The sequence below is a fragment of the Tauraco erythrolophus genome, chromosome 8 (genome assembly GCF_009769465.1).
Source record: "Tauraco erythrolophus isolate bTauEry1 chromosome 8, bTauEry1.pri, whole genome shotgun sequence".
NCBI classification, from domain to species: Eukaryota; Metazoa; Chordata; class Aves; order Musophagiformes; family Musophagidae; genus Tauraco; species Tauraco erythrolophus.
In genome coordinates this window covers 39,704,413-39,720,150 of record NC_141472.1, presented here as the reverse complement: position 1 = coordinate 39,720,150, position 15,738 = coordinate 39,704,413, and the positions used below count along the sequence as shown (strand labels likewise).

General features: G+C 38.4%; 1 protein-coding gene across 1 annotated transcript in view; it reads left to right on the top strand.

Annotated features, from left to right (window-relative positions):
• Window positions 1-8,827: 8,827 nt before the first annotated feature.
• The window catches only part of LRP1B (LDL receptor related protein 1B), a 583,373-nt gene continuing 576,462 nt past the window's right edge, over window positions 8,828-15,738 (top strand). Inside the window, exons 1-2 of the mRNA XM_086616175.1 lie at window positions 8,828-8,876; window positions 9,038-9,166. Of these exons, the coding sequence (XP_086472301.1) occupies window positions 8,828-8,876; window positions 9,038-9,166 (178 nt within the window). The remainder of the gene's footprint in view (window positions 8,877-9,037; window positions 9,167-15,738) is intronic.

The following is a 15,738-nucleotide window of genomic DNA, read 5'->3' as shown; positions in this document are numbered from 1 at the left end:
TTAAGAACTGTGTGATAGATACGCCTTGGGAAATGAAACTGTGGTTTACATCAAAGGAGCTGGACTGGATAACTTGGTGAGGTCACTGCTGAGTGTTTTGTTGTTCTCTGAAGTCACTGGTGACTCTCAGTTGTTCCTGAAGCACATGATGGAAGTGAAGGGAGAAAAGCCTGCTGAATCCAAAAGAAGTAATAAAAGAGTATATGAGCTCTTGGAATTTTTCTTGTACAAACCATTTAGTTGCTGGAAGATGGTACAATTTCAGGATTAAACTATCTGGTACAAAATTGAAAACATAATTTTTGGCAAAAGGAACAAAATCAATCTTTCAGTCCTAAAACAAAGCAAAGAAGCAAATCAACCACCAGTGATAACAAAGCCTCAACATCCTTCTCCATGGAAATAAAAAAGAAAGAAAAGACCACTGTTCAGTTCAATCCAGATACTATGTGGTTCCTTCCATACTGCTTTGTTTTTGGTTTTTTTTTTTTCCATCTTTTAAGGTAACTTGCTGATTATGGTTCTTTTTTCTGTTTTTGAAGTATAACTTTGTTTTCTCATTATAGAGTCATCTGAATTATCTCATCTTACCTAGCTGTATCTTCATAAAGTTATCTACATTTAAAAGAAGACTTCAAACTTTACTTTTATTCAAATTAGTGGCAAACAGAGCAGCATTTTTTATTCCCACAGTGTTTCTGGTGTCTTCAAATATTGCAACAGTTCAGTATGTGCTTTTTCTTCCTTGCTTGGGCAAATGTCATTCTATTACAGTTTAAAAAATTCAAAGGAAATGATTTTTTATATTTTACATGGCAATAAAACTGCTGTATTAAAACATTGACATCATTGATTACCCTTTGATATACGAAATGTATCTAAATAAATTATCTTCCAATATTTGCTAAAAATGTAAGTATGTAAAAAATTCACAGTGATAGAACATCTGCTCAGCAGAAGACTTCTCAAAGGTATTGTAATAAGCTATGTAATGAATGTTTTCATCTTTCAAAAGAGAAAATATTGTATGGCATTTATTTAAATAATTTGTCTCAAGTCTGGGTTTCTGTCCTCCTTTAAGAAAAAGAAGCAATTTTGCCGTGAAAATATTACAATTAAATTTGGAAGATTTACAACTAGTGAAGTTAAAAGTGTAACTTGGAAATATCCAAGTTAAAACAGCTAACACAGATAGTAGATGAAAAAGATTCATTTCAAGTCCTGCTTCGAGGCACAGGAAGTGGTGCACTGCGTCGAGTTGGGTTTGAAATTGGCTCAGGGTGGCTTATTCTCAGTCCCAATCCTTCTGCTCATTTCTTCTGCTTTTCAGGAGTTTGTCTTTCAGACCTTTTTGAGATTTGATCCTGGGAGTAGCTGAAAGCCTTAGTCTTTTCTCCATTGAGCTGCCTGAAGAAGCGGCAAGGATGTGTATGTACAAAAGCATTATGCAAGTTCTGTCCCCTAGGATTTCTTTTGCATGTGAAAGTTTGTGTTGCTTATCAAGGTATATACTTGGACTAGGAAGCACAGTGTATAGGGTGTCCTGTGAAGGTTCCTACCAAGTTCCTCACTGTTCCTTGTAAAGACTAATTTTTAGTCAATGTAAATGTTTTAAGTCTTCTGTTGCAACCATTTTCTCCTGATGAGGAGGCTAACACCGGAGCAAATGAAATGATAATATTATGAACATATTACGATAATATGGATAAAGGTAGAGAGGCTCAGGGGTTCTCACATTCCATAGAAATGGTTTCTTCAAAGACATTTTGTTCTTTGACATAGGAAAGAGAAAAAACTTTTTTCAGTGGAAAGCTTTGAGGGAGGGCTTTCTACAAATGAGAGCATTTTCGCTCACGTTCATCCTGACACTGTCTAACTGTCAGCAGCTGAAAGGGCAAGTTGTTGACTCTGTTATGGGGCTTGTCATTCTCCATCCATAGGAGGATAAGTGATGGTCACTTTGACCCTCCATCCTGACATTAACATTCAGTCTAAGTCTGACTGTTTGGAAAGAAGGACAGCTTTGCCCTGGAGAGCTTGTTTGCATATTTCCTCCAGTTTTCAAAGAGGTAAAAGATAATGGTGAAGAACTGGTTCATAGTGAGCTTGTTGGGACTTCAGCTTCCTTTCTATGTAGGACTACTTGGAGTAGGGATTAGCAAATGACTGGATTACAGGTAATGTTTTTCTATTAGTATGTCTCTATTGTATTAAAAAGGGCATATGGCTATTTGGTAGTATTTTTGTGTCATTAGAGAACATCACTATCATGTCATTTCGTAGTTTGCTGAGATCCGTATTACTGTGTGACCCTTTGCTGATTGGGTAAAAATTGTCTCAGGAATATTTGGGCCTTTCTCATTATCTACATGTTTCTTAGATTTCTCTGTCCATAAAGTCTGCCAAATTAAGGCTGAATAATAACCTTTTCTGGTTCAAATCCCCAGGAGGGAACTCGGGGTCAGCCCCCTTAATGGAAATACGTTTTTGTCAAAGGAAGGACCAAAATGGGAGGAACAAGGCTGTCCCTAGACTTATCACCTGCCCACCTCCAAAGATACTTCAGGATTTGCATGAAACAGTGGATGCTTCTAGTCTTCTTGTTAATACTGATTTCTAACAGTATTTGCTTAGCCATAAGTTACAGTAGCACTGAGCAAGTCTGAAAAATATGAAGTATTGTAGCTGTGTGGTGTAAATAAGGAATTTGAGCGTGAATATTTATGGACTAGGTTATGGACCGAGAAGTAGGATGCCTGATGTCAGTTGAAAGATTGACCAGACTGCACAAGATACCTGTCACCTTGAGGGGAAGATGTACAGGCTGAGAAAAGCTTGCATGTGGCTTTTAAGGATATTCATAGATTTCTAGGTTGGAAAAGACCTTAGAGATCATCGAGTCCAACCGTCCCTAATCCCCATTAAACCATATCCCTAAGTAGTTCATCCACCCTATTCTTAAACACATCCAGGGATGGGGACTCAACCACCTCCCTGGGCAGCCTATTCCAGTGGCTGACAACCCTTTCAGAGAAGAAATACTTCCTAACATCCAACCTGAATCTCCCCTGACTAAGCTTGTACCCATTTCCTCTTGTTCTATCACCCATCACTAATGTAAAGAGCCCTTCCCCTACCTCCCCACCATCTTTTCTCAAGTATTTGTAGGCCGTAATCAGGTCTCCCCTCAGCCTCCTCTTCTCCAGGCTAAACAGCCCCAACTCCCTCAGCCGCTCCTCATAAGTTTTATTTTCCAGCCCCTTGACCAGTTTAGTCGCCTAAACATAAACTGAACACATGATGCTCTTAAGTGCAATTAGTTGATTATCAAGTGCTGAGTAAGCAATAACTGATATGTCAGGAACTATATAAGTACACGTAAATCATCTATATTCCTGCTTAGGTATGTTATATACATATGAACACACAGCTGGTTAAGCCCCTTTGCACCACAGAATTTTTGGATCCTGTGAATAAACCTTTACTCTCTGACTTTAAACACAGAATCGTGTTGAACTGAGTAGGACAGAAGTAGACGGTAACACGTTTTTAATACTCTGAATATAAAACTCTGTTTAGCTGTTTTGCAAGACACTTTCCAAGGATTTTGTCTGTAGTTTAGTGCGGCCAAGCTGTAAATGCTGTACTATATGTTGGGCTCTAAAAATGTAGATTTAACTCAAAAAGGTATAAAAGGTTGGAAAAGGATTATGTAAAAGTCTGAAAAGTCGTAAGTAGGAAGTGCTGTGCATGCTCTTTCTTCCCATCGCCCTTTCAGTTACAGTAATTTAGGTTTTAGCACATGATGAATTCTATCATAAATTACTACCGGAATATACTTTTCAAGTTTTGAGTAAATTTTACAGAAATTAATCTGCAAACCCTTCCATGTTTCAGTGAGAGATCAAAGAAAATCCCAAATGGAAAACATGCTTTTGAGAGGGGAAAAAAAAAAATTCTGAGTTTTTAAGGTCTTGTAATGAAGATAACTTAATTAAAATCAAAGCAAAACTAATTAAGAACTTAAAAGTGCAAGTTTTTGGTTGCATAATATCCCTGAAACATGGTAGAATGGGTTTATTATCATTAATAGAAATTCCTCGTCCTGTGGACAAGTGATGCAGTCACCAGTGGATCAGAATGAAAATGTACAGCTCAGTTCCAGTTTTCTGACCACTTTTATTGGCCTTTCCATTCTTTCTTTCTTTTCTCTCTTTTCCTTCTGAAAAAAATTTGCTACTTGCTCAGGCAGGTTTTGTCATCGTGCGCAATTGGGGACAAATCAGGGGGGCACTTGTATGCGTTTTTTTTTTTATGGTTCTTTCCTTGATTTCACCATTCTTGAAAAGGGAAATCTCGTTTACACGCACATCCCCCTATTCTATGTGTGTCTTTTCTTGCCTTTTCCTTTTTTGAAAAAGACGACTAAAAATTTCAGAATTGTTTATTTCACTTAAACCACAGAAAAATGTCTTCGATTTTTTAATGAGTGTGAGAATTCATTAAACTGAATTCATGAAACGTTCTCACTTTAAGTTAATCTTTAGCTGTTTTTAGAAAAACTTTTGAAAATTACGTTATGATGATTTTTTTATCTTTAAACATTCATTCGTACAGTTCTGTATCATATCATTCAAAAGCTTCTATTTGGATGTGGTTTTTGGATTAGTTTGCCCATGTCTTTTTTTATGAATATTTCGTGAAAGCCTAATGAGCATATTCACTGCTAAAACGGATCAAGACTTTATTGTTTGTTCACTTTGAACAGTGTTGCCATATGGGAGATTGGTTTTTTTTTGGGCTCTCAGGTGCTCTTAGCAGATGGAGATTGAAGTGCTCTGAAGAAAGCACATCAAGCAAGTGCCATCTAAGTGGGGTGGTGGGGTCGCCCAGACCATAGCAGAAGCCTGGCAGATCCGTAGAGTGCCCAAGAAATGGACTTCTGAAAGCAAGGACAGTGCTGATGCCTGCAGAGAAAAAACGATTCTAGAAATCAACAACAACTCTGCATGTCTGGTTCCTCGACGAAGGCGGATATTAATTAGGTTCACAGCAAATCATTTACATTCTCATGGTAGAACTGAGGAAGCACTCAATTATATAAATGTTATCTCCTGTATAGTTCTTTTCAAGAACCCAGTTGACCTGCTTTTTGTGATTGCATTCCCTCAAATAAGAAGGATCCAGATACCTTTGACCTCTACCAGTCAATGTGCTCATGGACAGTGATCTTTGTCACTCATCATTCAGGAGCTGAATGCATGTTTACAGAGGCAGCTGCCTTATTAAGCTGGGAGCGTTCCTCTGGCAGGCACACGTTGGCCACTGCCTTGTGTGCTGATTTTTTTTTTTCATTTGCCTTTTTTTCCCTCTTTCTCTCTTAACAGCGTAATGGAGCTTTGGTTTTGCAAGTTTACTGTAATTGGATAAATTATAATTGTAATTACTTTTCTAATGGAGATTTTGAGCTTTGTCCTCTTAAAAAAAATACTTGTCTTTAAAAAAAAAAAAGCAAAGAAAAAACCAACACGTTTTTGGCTCTAGAAACATTGACTTTAAAACAAAGGCACTGGCTTTTTTCCTTCTTTTTTTTTTTTTTTTTTTCTGTTTTTGAAACTTTCTTTCTAAGAGGCATCGCCAGGTGTTTGCAACATAGGATAGGAGTACTGTCCTTAGGGAGGCAAAGCTTTCATTTACCCATAGAGAGATGATTTCTAACCATCTGCTCTGTATCTCAAAGAACTGATATGTTAAAAATATGTGAATTTGCTCATCTGCTGGGAGCCTGCCTGTGCGGCACACACAATACAGAAGGAAACAGTGTGTGGAGAAGTGTCATCTGAAAAGAACTGTTTTTTCGCTAATAAGGTCATCTTAGATGACCATTTTTTAAGAACTGTGTTTTTTTTTTTTTTTTTTTAAAAAGCTCACTAATTAGCGCATGTTTACGATGAACTGGTCCAATTCGTTTTGTAAAGATAGCAGCTGAAAATAAAGATAATTCTGTAGCTAGGCAAAAGAAAACAGTTTGGAAAAGCAGATTAAAAGCCAATAAAACCCTCAGCTAATATTAAGCTGCTTTATTTTAAACAAGATCTGTTTTTCAGAATGTTTTATAAGTTAGTGGTTTTTTCACTCTGTGAGGTTTTTCTCAAGATAGAGAATATAAAAGGCTTAGATCTCCATAATTTCTGTACTATTGCATAAAATACAAACCAAGAATTTAATTGCATGGAAATAGCTAAATTATTTCCATTTAAAAAAAAAAATTAGAAAACAAGCCTTTTTTTCCAAGCGCACATGCTCAAAACTGAGCTATGTGTGAAGTAGCTTTTTAGAACTTGTTCGTGTCCGGTTAGTTAGGCTATTTTCATAGTCTTTGCCCAAAATGAGAAGAAATGTAAGATTTATTTGCGTAGACATGTGTAACCATCTGCATATCTAGAAGCACCTGGTGCAGTAAGAGGTAAGGGATAGTCACCTACAACAGTGCTTGCTCATTGTTGTATCCGTGTTCCTCCAAAAAAAAAAAAAGGGAAAAGCTTGATATCTTATTTCCCATCAGCAACCTGCTGTTTTTTTTGTGTCAGATTCTCTTTACCCTTGAGCACAGTGATAGGATACTTCCCTGTTCCCTGTAGCTCCTCGTTTGAATGCCATTTACTCCGGAATTTCTGGTGTTGCTCAGAGATTTCGGTCAGATTGGTTACGACTGGCAGTGGCACAGTTGGGTGCGTTTTGGCTGGCAGTTGACATTGAGTAGTGAAAGGGATTTTTATTACGGATGGAAGAATAAAACATGAGAGAATGTTGCAGAGAAAGAACTTTACAGTTTAGAAATCTGTAAAAAATAATATTTAGAAAAATGGTAGTTTGAAATAATTTGGTCTTATAAATCTTAACTCATGCAAGCTAACCGTTTCAACTATTTTTTTTCTTTGAGAAATAATTATATGGAAAAAGAAGAAAAGAATATTGAATGGATACTATGAGCATTCTACTATGGTTCTGATACTTAAGGCCATCAACTAAAAAAAAAGTTCTTGAGTGGTATAAATAAGTTTACGTGATATGTAACTGGTTTTGTGCTAATTTTAATATTCCCAGATCTGTGCCAAACAGACATGTTATACACAGAAAATGACAATTCACACTGTAGTCCAAGGTTTCCATAAAGAAACAAAAATTTATTATGGATTTCAAGAATATTATAAACCCAAATATTTAACATTTCTTCATACAGGTTTTGCTCATACGACTTTATATCTTTGAAATGCTGAAACTTGCCAAACTCTCTCCCTCTTTCTGACTGATGGTTTTTCAAGAAACACTATCAAAGCATCTCCCTGAAAGATTTAAGAAAATCACTTCCGTGTGTGTAAACTTACACTTTTAATTATACAGTCACTCTTTTTTTTACGAAGATAAACAGCTTGAACAACTGAGTGCTCTTAGCTATTGTGGTAAATACTAGGAATTAAAATATAACAAAAATGCTACGTAATAGCTGCAACTTTGACTCATTTGCAACTGTAGTTATCAATAGTTTTAGAGACTGACCTTGAAAATGAGGTGTGCACATATGAAATGGTTGGTTAAAATGAACAGCGTTCCCATTGTTATTTCCTGGAGTCACAATACATAAATGTCCCAAAAACTGTGCCTTGAGAGTTTTCCTTCCAAGCTCAGAGTCAGCTTTACAAGCACGTTTAGACACACATTGTACAACAGTGATTAGATAAAACAATATGTATGTAGTGTCTGCAAAATAGACTCTCTGTTCAGAAGGTCAGTTGAGTTGTTCTGGGGAGCAGAGGGGTGTTGTTATCATGCAAAGTGCTAGCTGACATATCAGACTAAGAAATGAATATTGTAACATTTCTGGAAAAGCTGAAACAACCATGAGTTGCAGCAATTAAGGTCTTTGAAGAGAACAGCTCAGTTCAGCAGGTGCTGAGGGTAGCGGTGTACAGGGCACTGACCTACACCGTGCTAAGAGTGATAAGGAAAAGTCACAATATCCTTTGGCATTTGCTACGAGCTAAACCGATGGATTAGTGGAATTGGGCTTGATTCTCTCCTTATTTACACCTGGGTTCATGTCTTTGTAACAGCATTGACTTACACAGAGTGTAAAAGTAATCAAGGAACCTTTTCCCAGCGACCTGCAGTGTAGCCTTGTGGAAGGCACCACTGTAATTTCTATATTGATAAAATGAATATAATATATTGCACAGAGGCTTTGTGAGCTTTAATTAATGTTAGAAGAGTTTTACATTAATTAATGATGGAATAGTCTTGGGTTAATTAACTCTAGATCTCAAGGACATCAGACACCGCTGGTTGCATCCAGGAGATAGTTTGGGTGTGCCAGGATTCCAAAATTGTCCTCTTTTTAAGGCCATTGTTTTCAAGGTGCCTTAGTGTTGACTTTAAATAACTAAATCCTTTGTTTCCAACTTTGTCACGTGAAGTTTAGAATAGTTTTTATATAAAACTGAGGTAGGATTTGGTCATTAAAATATGTACCTAAAGAAATAGTCAAATATATATGTGTTTATATAAAAAGACCTTTGGCTACTTATATAAATACATATTTGAAAATTTGATTACTTGAAACAACAATTTGAAAGTATTTTCTGGGGCAGGAGAGGAGAACGGGCTACCTGCCTGCTGATGATATGAAATTAAAGCTTGTTGATTTCTATTTAGCGAAAGAATTTACTTCATGGCGAAATAATTAGAGAAAAATAGAATTTCTTAAAATTCTATTTCACAGAGGTAGTTTATGTTTCTGCTGTTCATGTCGGGTTGGAACAGTTACGGGATGCTCCCACGGAAACACTGCAGCTGGATGTCAGGGCTCTGCAGCCTAAGTAAGGGCATTGCCATCAGGTATCTCATTAAATTATTGCTTCACATCGTTTGCTTTGATTTCTGATGTCAGAATCACTTTATTTCAGCTTTTCATTTTCATTGTGCCACTTTATTTTCCTTCATTTTTAATCATTGTGTTCTAAAACATTCTTGTTTTCAGAAGAACATCAGCTCATGTGTGACGCGGGAGAGTTTCTGTGTCACGATCGCGCGACTTGTGTCTCCCAGCACTGGCTGTGTGATGGAGAGCCTGATTGTCCCGATGGTTCAGATGAGTCTTTAGACACATGTAAGTAAAGAAGGAGCCACTCTTATTTTCTTATTTTACCTTCCTTTTAATGATAAAAACATTTATAGTTGCACTAACTATACGATTGAAAGGATGGATTCAAATTTTTTATTTTTTTTTTTTTAAAAAGCTGAGTAAATCTTCGTATCAAGGGAAACAGGTGACATTCACTGTGTAGGTGAGAGACAAAAGAAATGGAAGAGATGGAAGGTGTTTTGTTCATGTGCCTATTTGTAAAGAACAGTGGCGCCAGAGTGTATGTTCCCTGTGCTCTCACTGAGCTGGAGATGAGCTGTAGAGGGCAGAGGCAAAGTCAGACCCAGGAAAAATGTGTTCCTCTAAAACAGGGGGAAGTGGGGTGGAAATGAATAGTGCAAAATGTTTTTGATAAAAGTATGAAAAGCATGCAAACATCAAAGGGAGGAATGAAAGAAGATGTAAAAACTATAAGGGGGAAAGAAGCAAAGAAAGGAAAATGAGGGAAAGCTTTAATAAAACATGTTTAATTATAATAAAAGACTTTTTTTTTTTTTTAATGTGGCTTAGGGCTTCTGAAGACCAGAGTAGCAACCTTACAGACTTTTTTCTTATCAGCCTTGTAGACTACTGATGAGGTGATATTAAATCTTAATGTTCCCTTGTTTCCTGCGTTCTGAAGAAAATGGGAGAATTTCCTGATTTTATCCCCAGGATAATCACTTAATGTAAGAGAAAAACCATGTATTTTGTATCAAAGCAATGCTGACAATCAGGCAGACTAGAAGTGTGGTTTACTGCTGAAAGAAAAGACAAGATCAAACATCAGACAGTATTTAGGAGCCTAATTTTAGAATGAGGGCACAAAGTTGAGATGTCTGCAAACCATTTCTATCTGGGCAAACATTGCAGTGATGATTGCAGCCATCCTGTTCCACCGTTTGTTCTCTGGAACAGATAGGAAAATTGCCTGCAGGGCTGTGCTGAGGGTGCTCTGATGAACCACCTTTGAAACACTTTGGGATTCTCAAAAACACAATACTGTAGTTGGGAGCATTAGGTGCATTTAAGGTTTTATTACGACAGTGATGATTGCTGTCTTCTCGAATATAATATTTTCAAGCGTAGTGTTAGTATCTGAAGTTAAAAAAGTTTTCCTGCTAACTAATGAATATTGTGATAAGAGCACAAAAATGGTCACATACAGAGTTTTTAATGTGCCTCCTGATATTTAGCACATAGTTCCAGATCCAGCAGCTTACTGGATGCCCAGAACTTCTTCCTCCCAAGAACTTTGCATGTTTATTGTACTGGACCATGCGATCTGTGTTCAGCAATGCCATTCAAAGTCGCAGCATATTAAAAACATAACCCTTGAAGTTTGTTGATGGCTTGAAGAAAAGAGGACAGGGTGAGAAAGCAAGCCTGCACTCTTCCTGACATCAGCCAGCCTAATCCTCTTGGAAACACCTTCCCCTTTGCAAATGTAAACAGTTTCTGTCGCATTACTTAGGCTGTCCTAAGTCAAAGGTAGGAGTTACCATCACTGCTTTTTTGTTTATAGAGCAGGAAGATGTTTGAATCCTTGTGCATGTACAGCCTACGTAGCTCTTCGCTGACGAGCTGCTGGTTAGTGAGGTGCCTGGGCAACACTTGAGTGTACAGGCTGAGGTGGTCATCACGTCAGGTCTGGTGCTCTGTCTCACCTTTTCGGTTCAACTCAGCCCAGGACTCTGCGTGAGAACCACGCGACAGCACTGGGATGCTGGGTGAAACTTTCTTACGGTTATGTTTTGGTTTTGATGGTTCTGTGTTTGTTTAGTCAGCATAATTTGCTGTCAAATGTAGTATTTCTTGAAATATGTGTGTGCACTCTAGCTTCATCAGGTAAGTTATTTCTCATTAGAGATGAGTATCATGCTCCTGAATTTTCCTGCTGATAGTTTGCATCACGGTATCTGTAAGGAGTTATAAACTGCCTTAAAAATATGGTTATGAAATATTTGAAGACTCTGTAGTGTTAATGCCAGGGATGCAGCACCTTCCAGTTTTAGTGCACCGAGTCATGTGTCTGTTTATAGATGAATGCAGCCTCTGTTTGTCGGCTCTTTGCTGACTTACATGTGATGAATTATTTGGTGTAGCCTGACAGATATTGCTAGTTGTTCCTATAGCCATAAACAAATGGAGTTTGATTGATATTCTGTGGATTTGTGCCTAGTAATAGGGTTTTCTGGGTTCTAATAATGTACAAGCGTTGATCAAAGCTTTTCCAGCAAGTGGAAGTTCTTAACTTCTCTCTCATGAGGATTTTAAGATCTCTAAAAGGAGAGAAAGTCTCATGCTGCAGCTTTTCCCATGGTGAAAATAAGGAAAGTCTTATTAGTCTCATCACTCAACCATCTTTTTGCAGAAATCTCCTAGGAACTAAGTGTCTTTGTGGCCTCTCTCCTGGTGGCATTTTAACCAGGTTTTGCACTAGAACCTGAAAGTTACTGGGCTATACAAACACGTATGGGACTGTGTGAACCTCGTGAAGTTCAACAAGGCCAAGTGAAAGGTCCTGCACATGAGTCAGGGCAATCCCAAGCACAAGTACAGGATGGGCAGAGAATGGATTGAGAGCAGCCCCGAGGAGAAGGACTGGAGGGTGCTGGTGATGAGAAGCTCACCATGAGCTGGCAATGTGCGCTGGCAGCCCTCGTGAGACTCCACCTGCAGTACTACTTTCAGCTCTGAGGCCCCCAAGATAAGAAGGACACGGAGATATTGAAGCGGGTCCAGAGGAGGGCCACAAAGATGATCCAAAGACTGGAGCATCTCTCCTGTGAAGCCAGGCTGAGAGAGTTGGGATTGTTCAGCCTGGAGAAGGTTCTGGGGAGACCTTCTAGCAGCCGTCCAGTACCTGAAAGGGGTCTACAAGAAAGCTGGAGAGGGACTTTTTACAAGGGTGTGTAGTGATAGGACAAGGGGAAATGGATTTAAACTGAAAGAGGGCAGATTTAGATTGGGGATCTAAGGAAGAAATTTTTCCCTCTGAGGATAGTGAGGCACTGGAACAGATTGCCCAGAGAAGTTGTGGCTGCCCCATCCCTGGAAGTGTTCAAGGCCAGGTTGGATGAGGCTTTGGGCAACCTGGTGTAGTTGAGGGTTTCCCTGCCCATGGCAGGGGGGTTGGAACTAGATGATCTTTGAGGTCCCTTCCAACCCAAATCGTTCCATGATTCTGTGATGTGACTGTATATCAACTAATTTCCTCAGGAATCCACCTGAAATCATACAACCTAGTCCTTTTATTAGCATTAGTATAGAGATGTAGGATTAGATGGAAAGGAGAAAAAGGTGGCATTCTTAGTTATCATTGAATTTGGCAAAGGTCAGGTGGGGCTTTAGGCAGGCACAGTTTCCATGGGCTTTTGGTGAGTGTGATGGAGATACCCTGTCTGTGTTCTGAGTTGACGGCTTCTGTTGCCAGTGCGTTCTCTTTTTACTTCCCATCTTCCGCTAAATATTCTCACAAATAGCTCTGTAAAACCAGAAGTGAATTCCTACGACACCTGTACCTTTGTTCTCTTCTGTTTCTTAGCAGCTGTAATTCTTTCTGCTCTCACTGGAGCTGCTGCTTTTTATAGTACCAAATAACCTATTTCAGTAATTTGTAATGAATAATTTAGTGAACAAACCTTGTTGCTTTTCTGTTAGTGAGTTGGTGAGAAAATTGATTTTTAAAAAAAAAAAAAAAGTATTAATAAAACTCTTGAACAAGTAATTTCTACTCTTTCTTGGGTGGTAAGTCTCTGGGTTGTTCTTAAGGTTTTTGCAAATAGTCAGGATTCAAAAATCAATTTACTTAACCTAATCGGATGATGCTCTTCAGTAGGCTAAATCAGCAAGCTCACTTGAAATCAATAGAACTCTATCAGATGCCCCAGAATCCGGCCAGACACGTTTGACTGTTTTTACAGATAGCTGTTGTTCTGGAGGTTGATGCAAATGTTTAGAGGACTTCTTTACTGTAAAAAGAAAAAAAAAAAATTGCTCTCTGTAGACTCATCTTCCAGACTATTGTGGTGGTACAATTACAAAAGTCAAATATACTGTTAAAACTCATAGAGTTTAAAAAATAAAAATAGTGACAACCTTTTGTATCACCTAGTGTCTGTTCACTGTTGCCTGCTTTAGATACTCAGTAATTGGAAACACCTGGTTAATACTGTTTTTTGGTGTGGTGTTTTTTTTGTGTGTGTTTTGGTGTATTTGTTAATTTTACCATTCTTGTCGCTAGTATTGGTCTTAAGCTGTAAGCATTTGTTTATCAGTAACTTTTCTAGGGAGTTCAGTAGGGAAAGTCACTAACTGTATTGCAGAGATCCAATTTAAAACATTGTCATTTTGGGATACCATCATGTGTTGTGTTCCACAGTTGTACCTCTGAATAACGTTCATCTCCAAATAAGCCATGCGGTTGCCTAAGGAATATCAGTGGCTTCTGAAATCTCTAGGCATTTGATTTGCTGTAGTGCTACCCGCTTTCTTCCTCAACCTCCTGCTAAGAGGGTTGAGATGTAAAAGGTATATTGGCCAATGACTCTATTCATTTAGTACTTAAGGATTTTTGGGTGTGTGAGTGTTTGCAGCTTCAGGATTTGTTTGGCTTGCATATGGTTTTCTAATCTCGGTTCACAGTGTCCTCTCTGTCAGAACGCGTTGTGCTAAGGCAAGGTGAAACGAAGGAGCAGGAAAGGAAATTGCTTATTTTCTGCAGCTTCTTTCTGGAGCTGTACACATTGATTGTGTCTGGGTTTTGTAATGCTCGGCGCAGCAGCAGTTCCAGCGAGGGCTGGTTTGTTGTCTCTTAGGCGTGAAAGAGAGGAAGATGCTATAACACTGCCTGATACGTGCCCTGTGAAGAGAGACTTGAGGTCTGGCACAAGTACACCCTGAGCTCTTTTCATATCATTCCATGGCATGTCGCAGGCAGCAGTGCTTTGCTGCGGCACGGTTACCCGTTAGAACCATCAATGACCCTAAGTATTGCTTGAATATCATGAATATCTTACGAGAGAGAAAAAAACACAGCACAATATGAGATCTGCTACTGCCAAGACATGAAAGTACTTGACAATCAGTTATTTTAGCAGCATCAAAATTCTCAGAACAATTCACTCTGCGCTGCCAGACTGCAATTCTGTCTCTCGTAGTGTCCACAACTGCACCTTCTTTGCTGTCCAGGCACTGTTCTTGTGTTTGAACTTTCTTAAATGGGATCTGAAAGATTCAATACCTGTCACATACACAATTTATTTGTAACTGACTGGGTTCCTGAGTTGAAAGAAGCCCAGTTTCCATTAACAAGTCATCAAATTTGAATGGTCCCTGTCTCTAGAAGTTTAAATAGATGTAAGCTTATCATAACATGTTGAAATTATCTGTGATAGTATTCTTTCTCTGGGATTTTGAGGGAGTATCATCTTCTGTAATCATGATTAATGTGAAGCTGGTGCAGCAAAAGAAAGGCAGCAACCAGAAATACCTTGTTTAAAAGCTTGAGTCTCGCTTTGTTCACTAAAATAGCTTCTTTCATTCTCTGGATGCTAATTATGTGAGACTGGTTTCACAAGCTTAAAAATTGTTAATTGGGTATCTCAATTGTAGTTCTTTTACCAGCAAAGGGTAAGATAATTGGATGCCATGTTGCTCCTGTGGTATGAAACAATAAAGATAAAATTTCCTAAAGCTCCTGATTCTTTTATGAGTGGATTCATTGAAATTCAGTAGAAGCCAGGCTCCCGAACCACTCTTAAGTAGCTTTAGAAAATCCCAGATCAATAAATAACTTGCATACAATGAAGATGAGCTGTCATGAGGCTGAGGAAAGTAAACGAAGAAAATGCTGGACATGAGGGAAAAATGTGGTCTTGTGTTTTCACTCTTTATAGTTTTGCTGTATGCAGTTACTATTGAGTAAGGAATCTCATGATACATGAAATAGCTGCTTACGCCTGTTCTTCACCGAGGTACTTGGCCGTGTCACTGGTCACGTTCATTTCAACTGCTTTGAGGTGGTCAATGTGTACTCACTTTTTCCCTCTGAATCAGGATCTTTCATATCAGTAACTTCAAACTTAACTTCTAAAGCTCTTGTAGGAAAGGAACCACAACAAAATGACAAATGTCAACGAATTTTATGAAACTGCTGCTACTTTACATAAAATTAAATGCTTAATGCAGCAATACAATATTGCTATGCTTTTTTGTTAGCTGGTGAAAAGAAGTGTTTCTGACAGAACGAGATTAGTATTGTGAAGTAGGATTAACCTTCCTGATAGCACTTTTACAGATGTGAAAGAAAACACATTTCCCACAGAGGGTCTCCTTGCAGTTTACCCTGGCAAAGCTGCTGTGGTTGGTAAAGAAAAGATGTGTAAAGATGTATTTATTATGGCTGGTGTTTTTGCCATCCCACTTTCTGGCATATATCCACTCAGATCTGCTGTGCTTGATCCCGTTCAGATAGTTTGCCGTTGTCCACCCCCTTTCTCCACAGAGAACATCTGTGTGGCTGCTACCTGGGCTTCAGCTTCTGACCTCTGCTT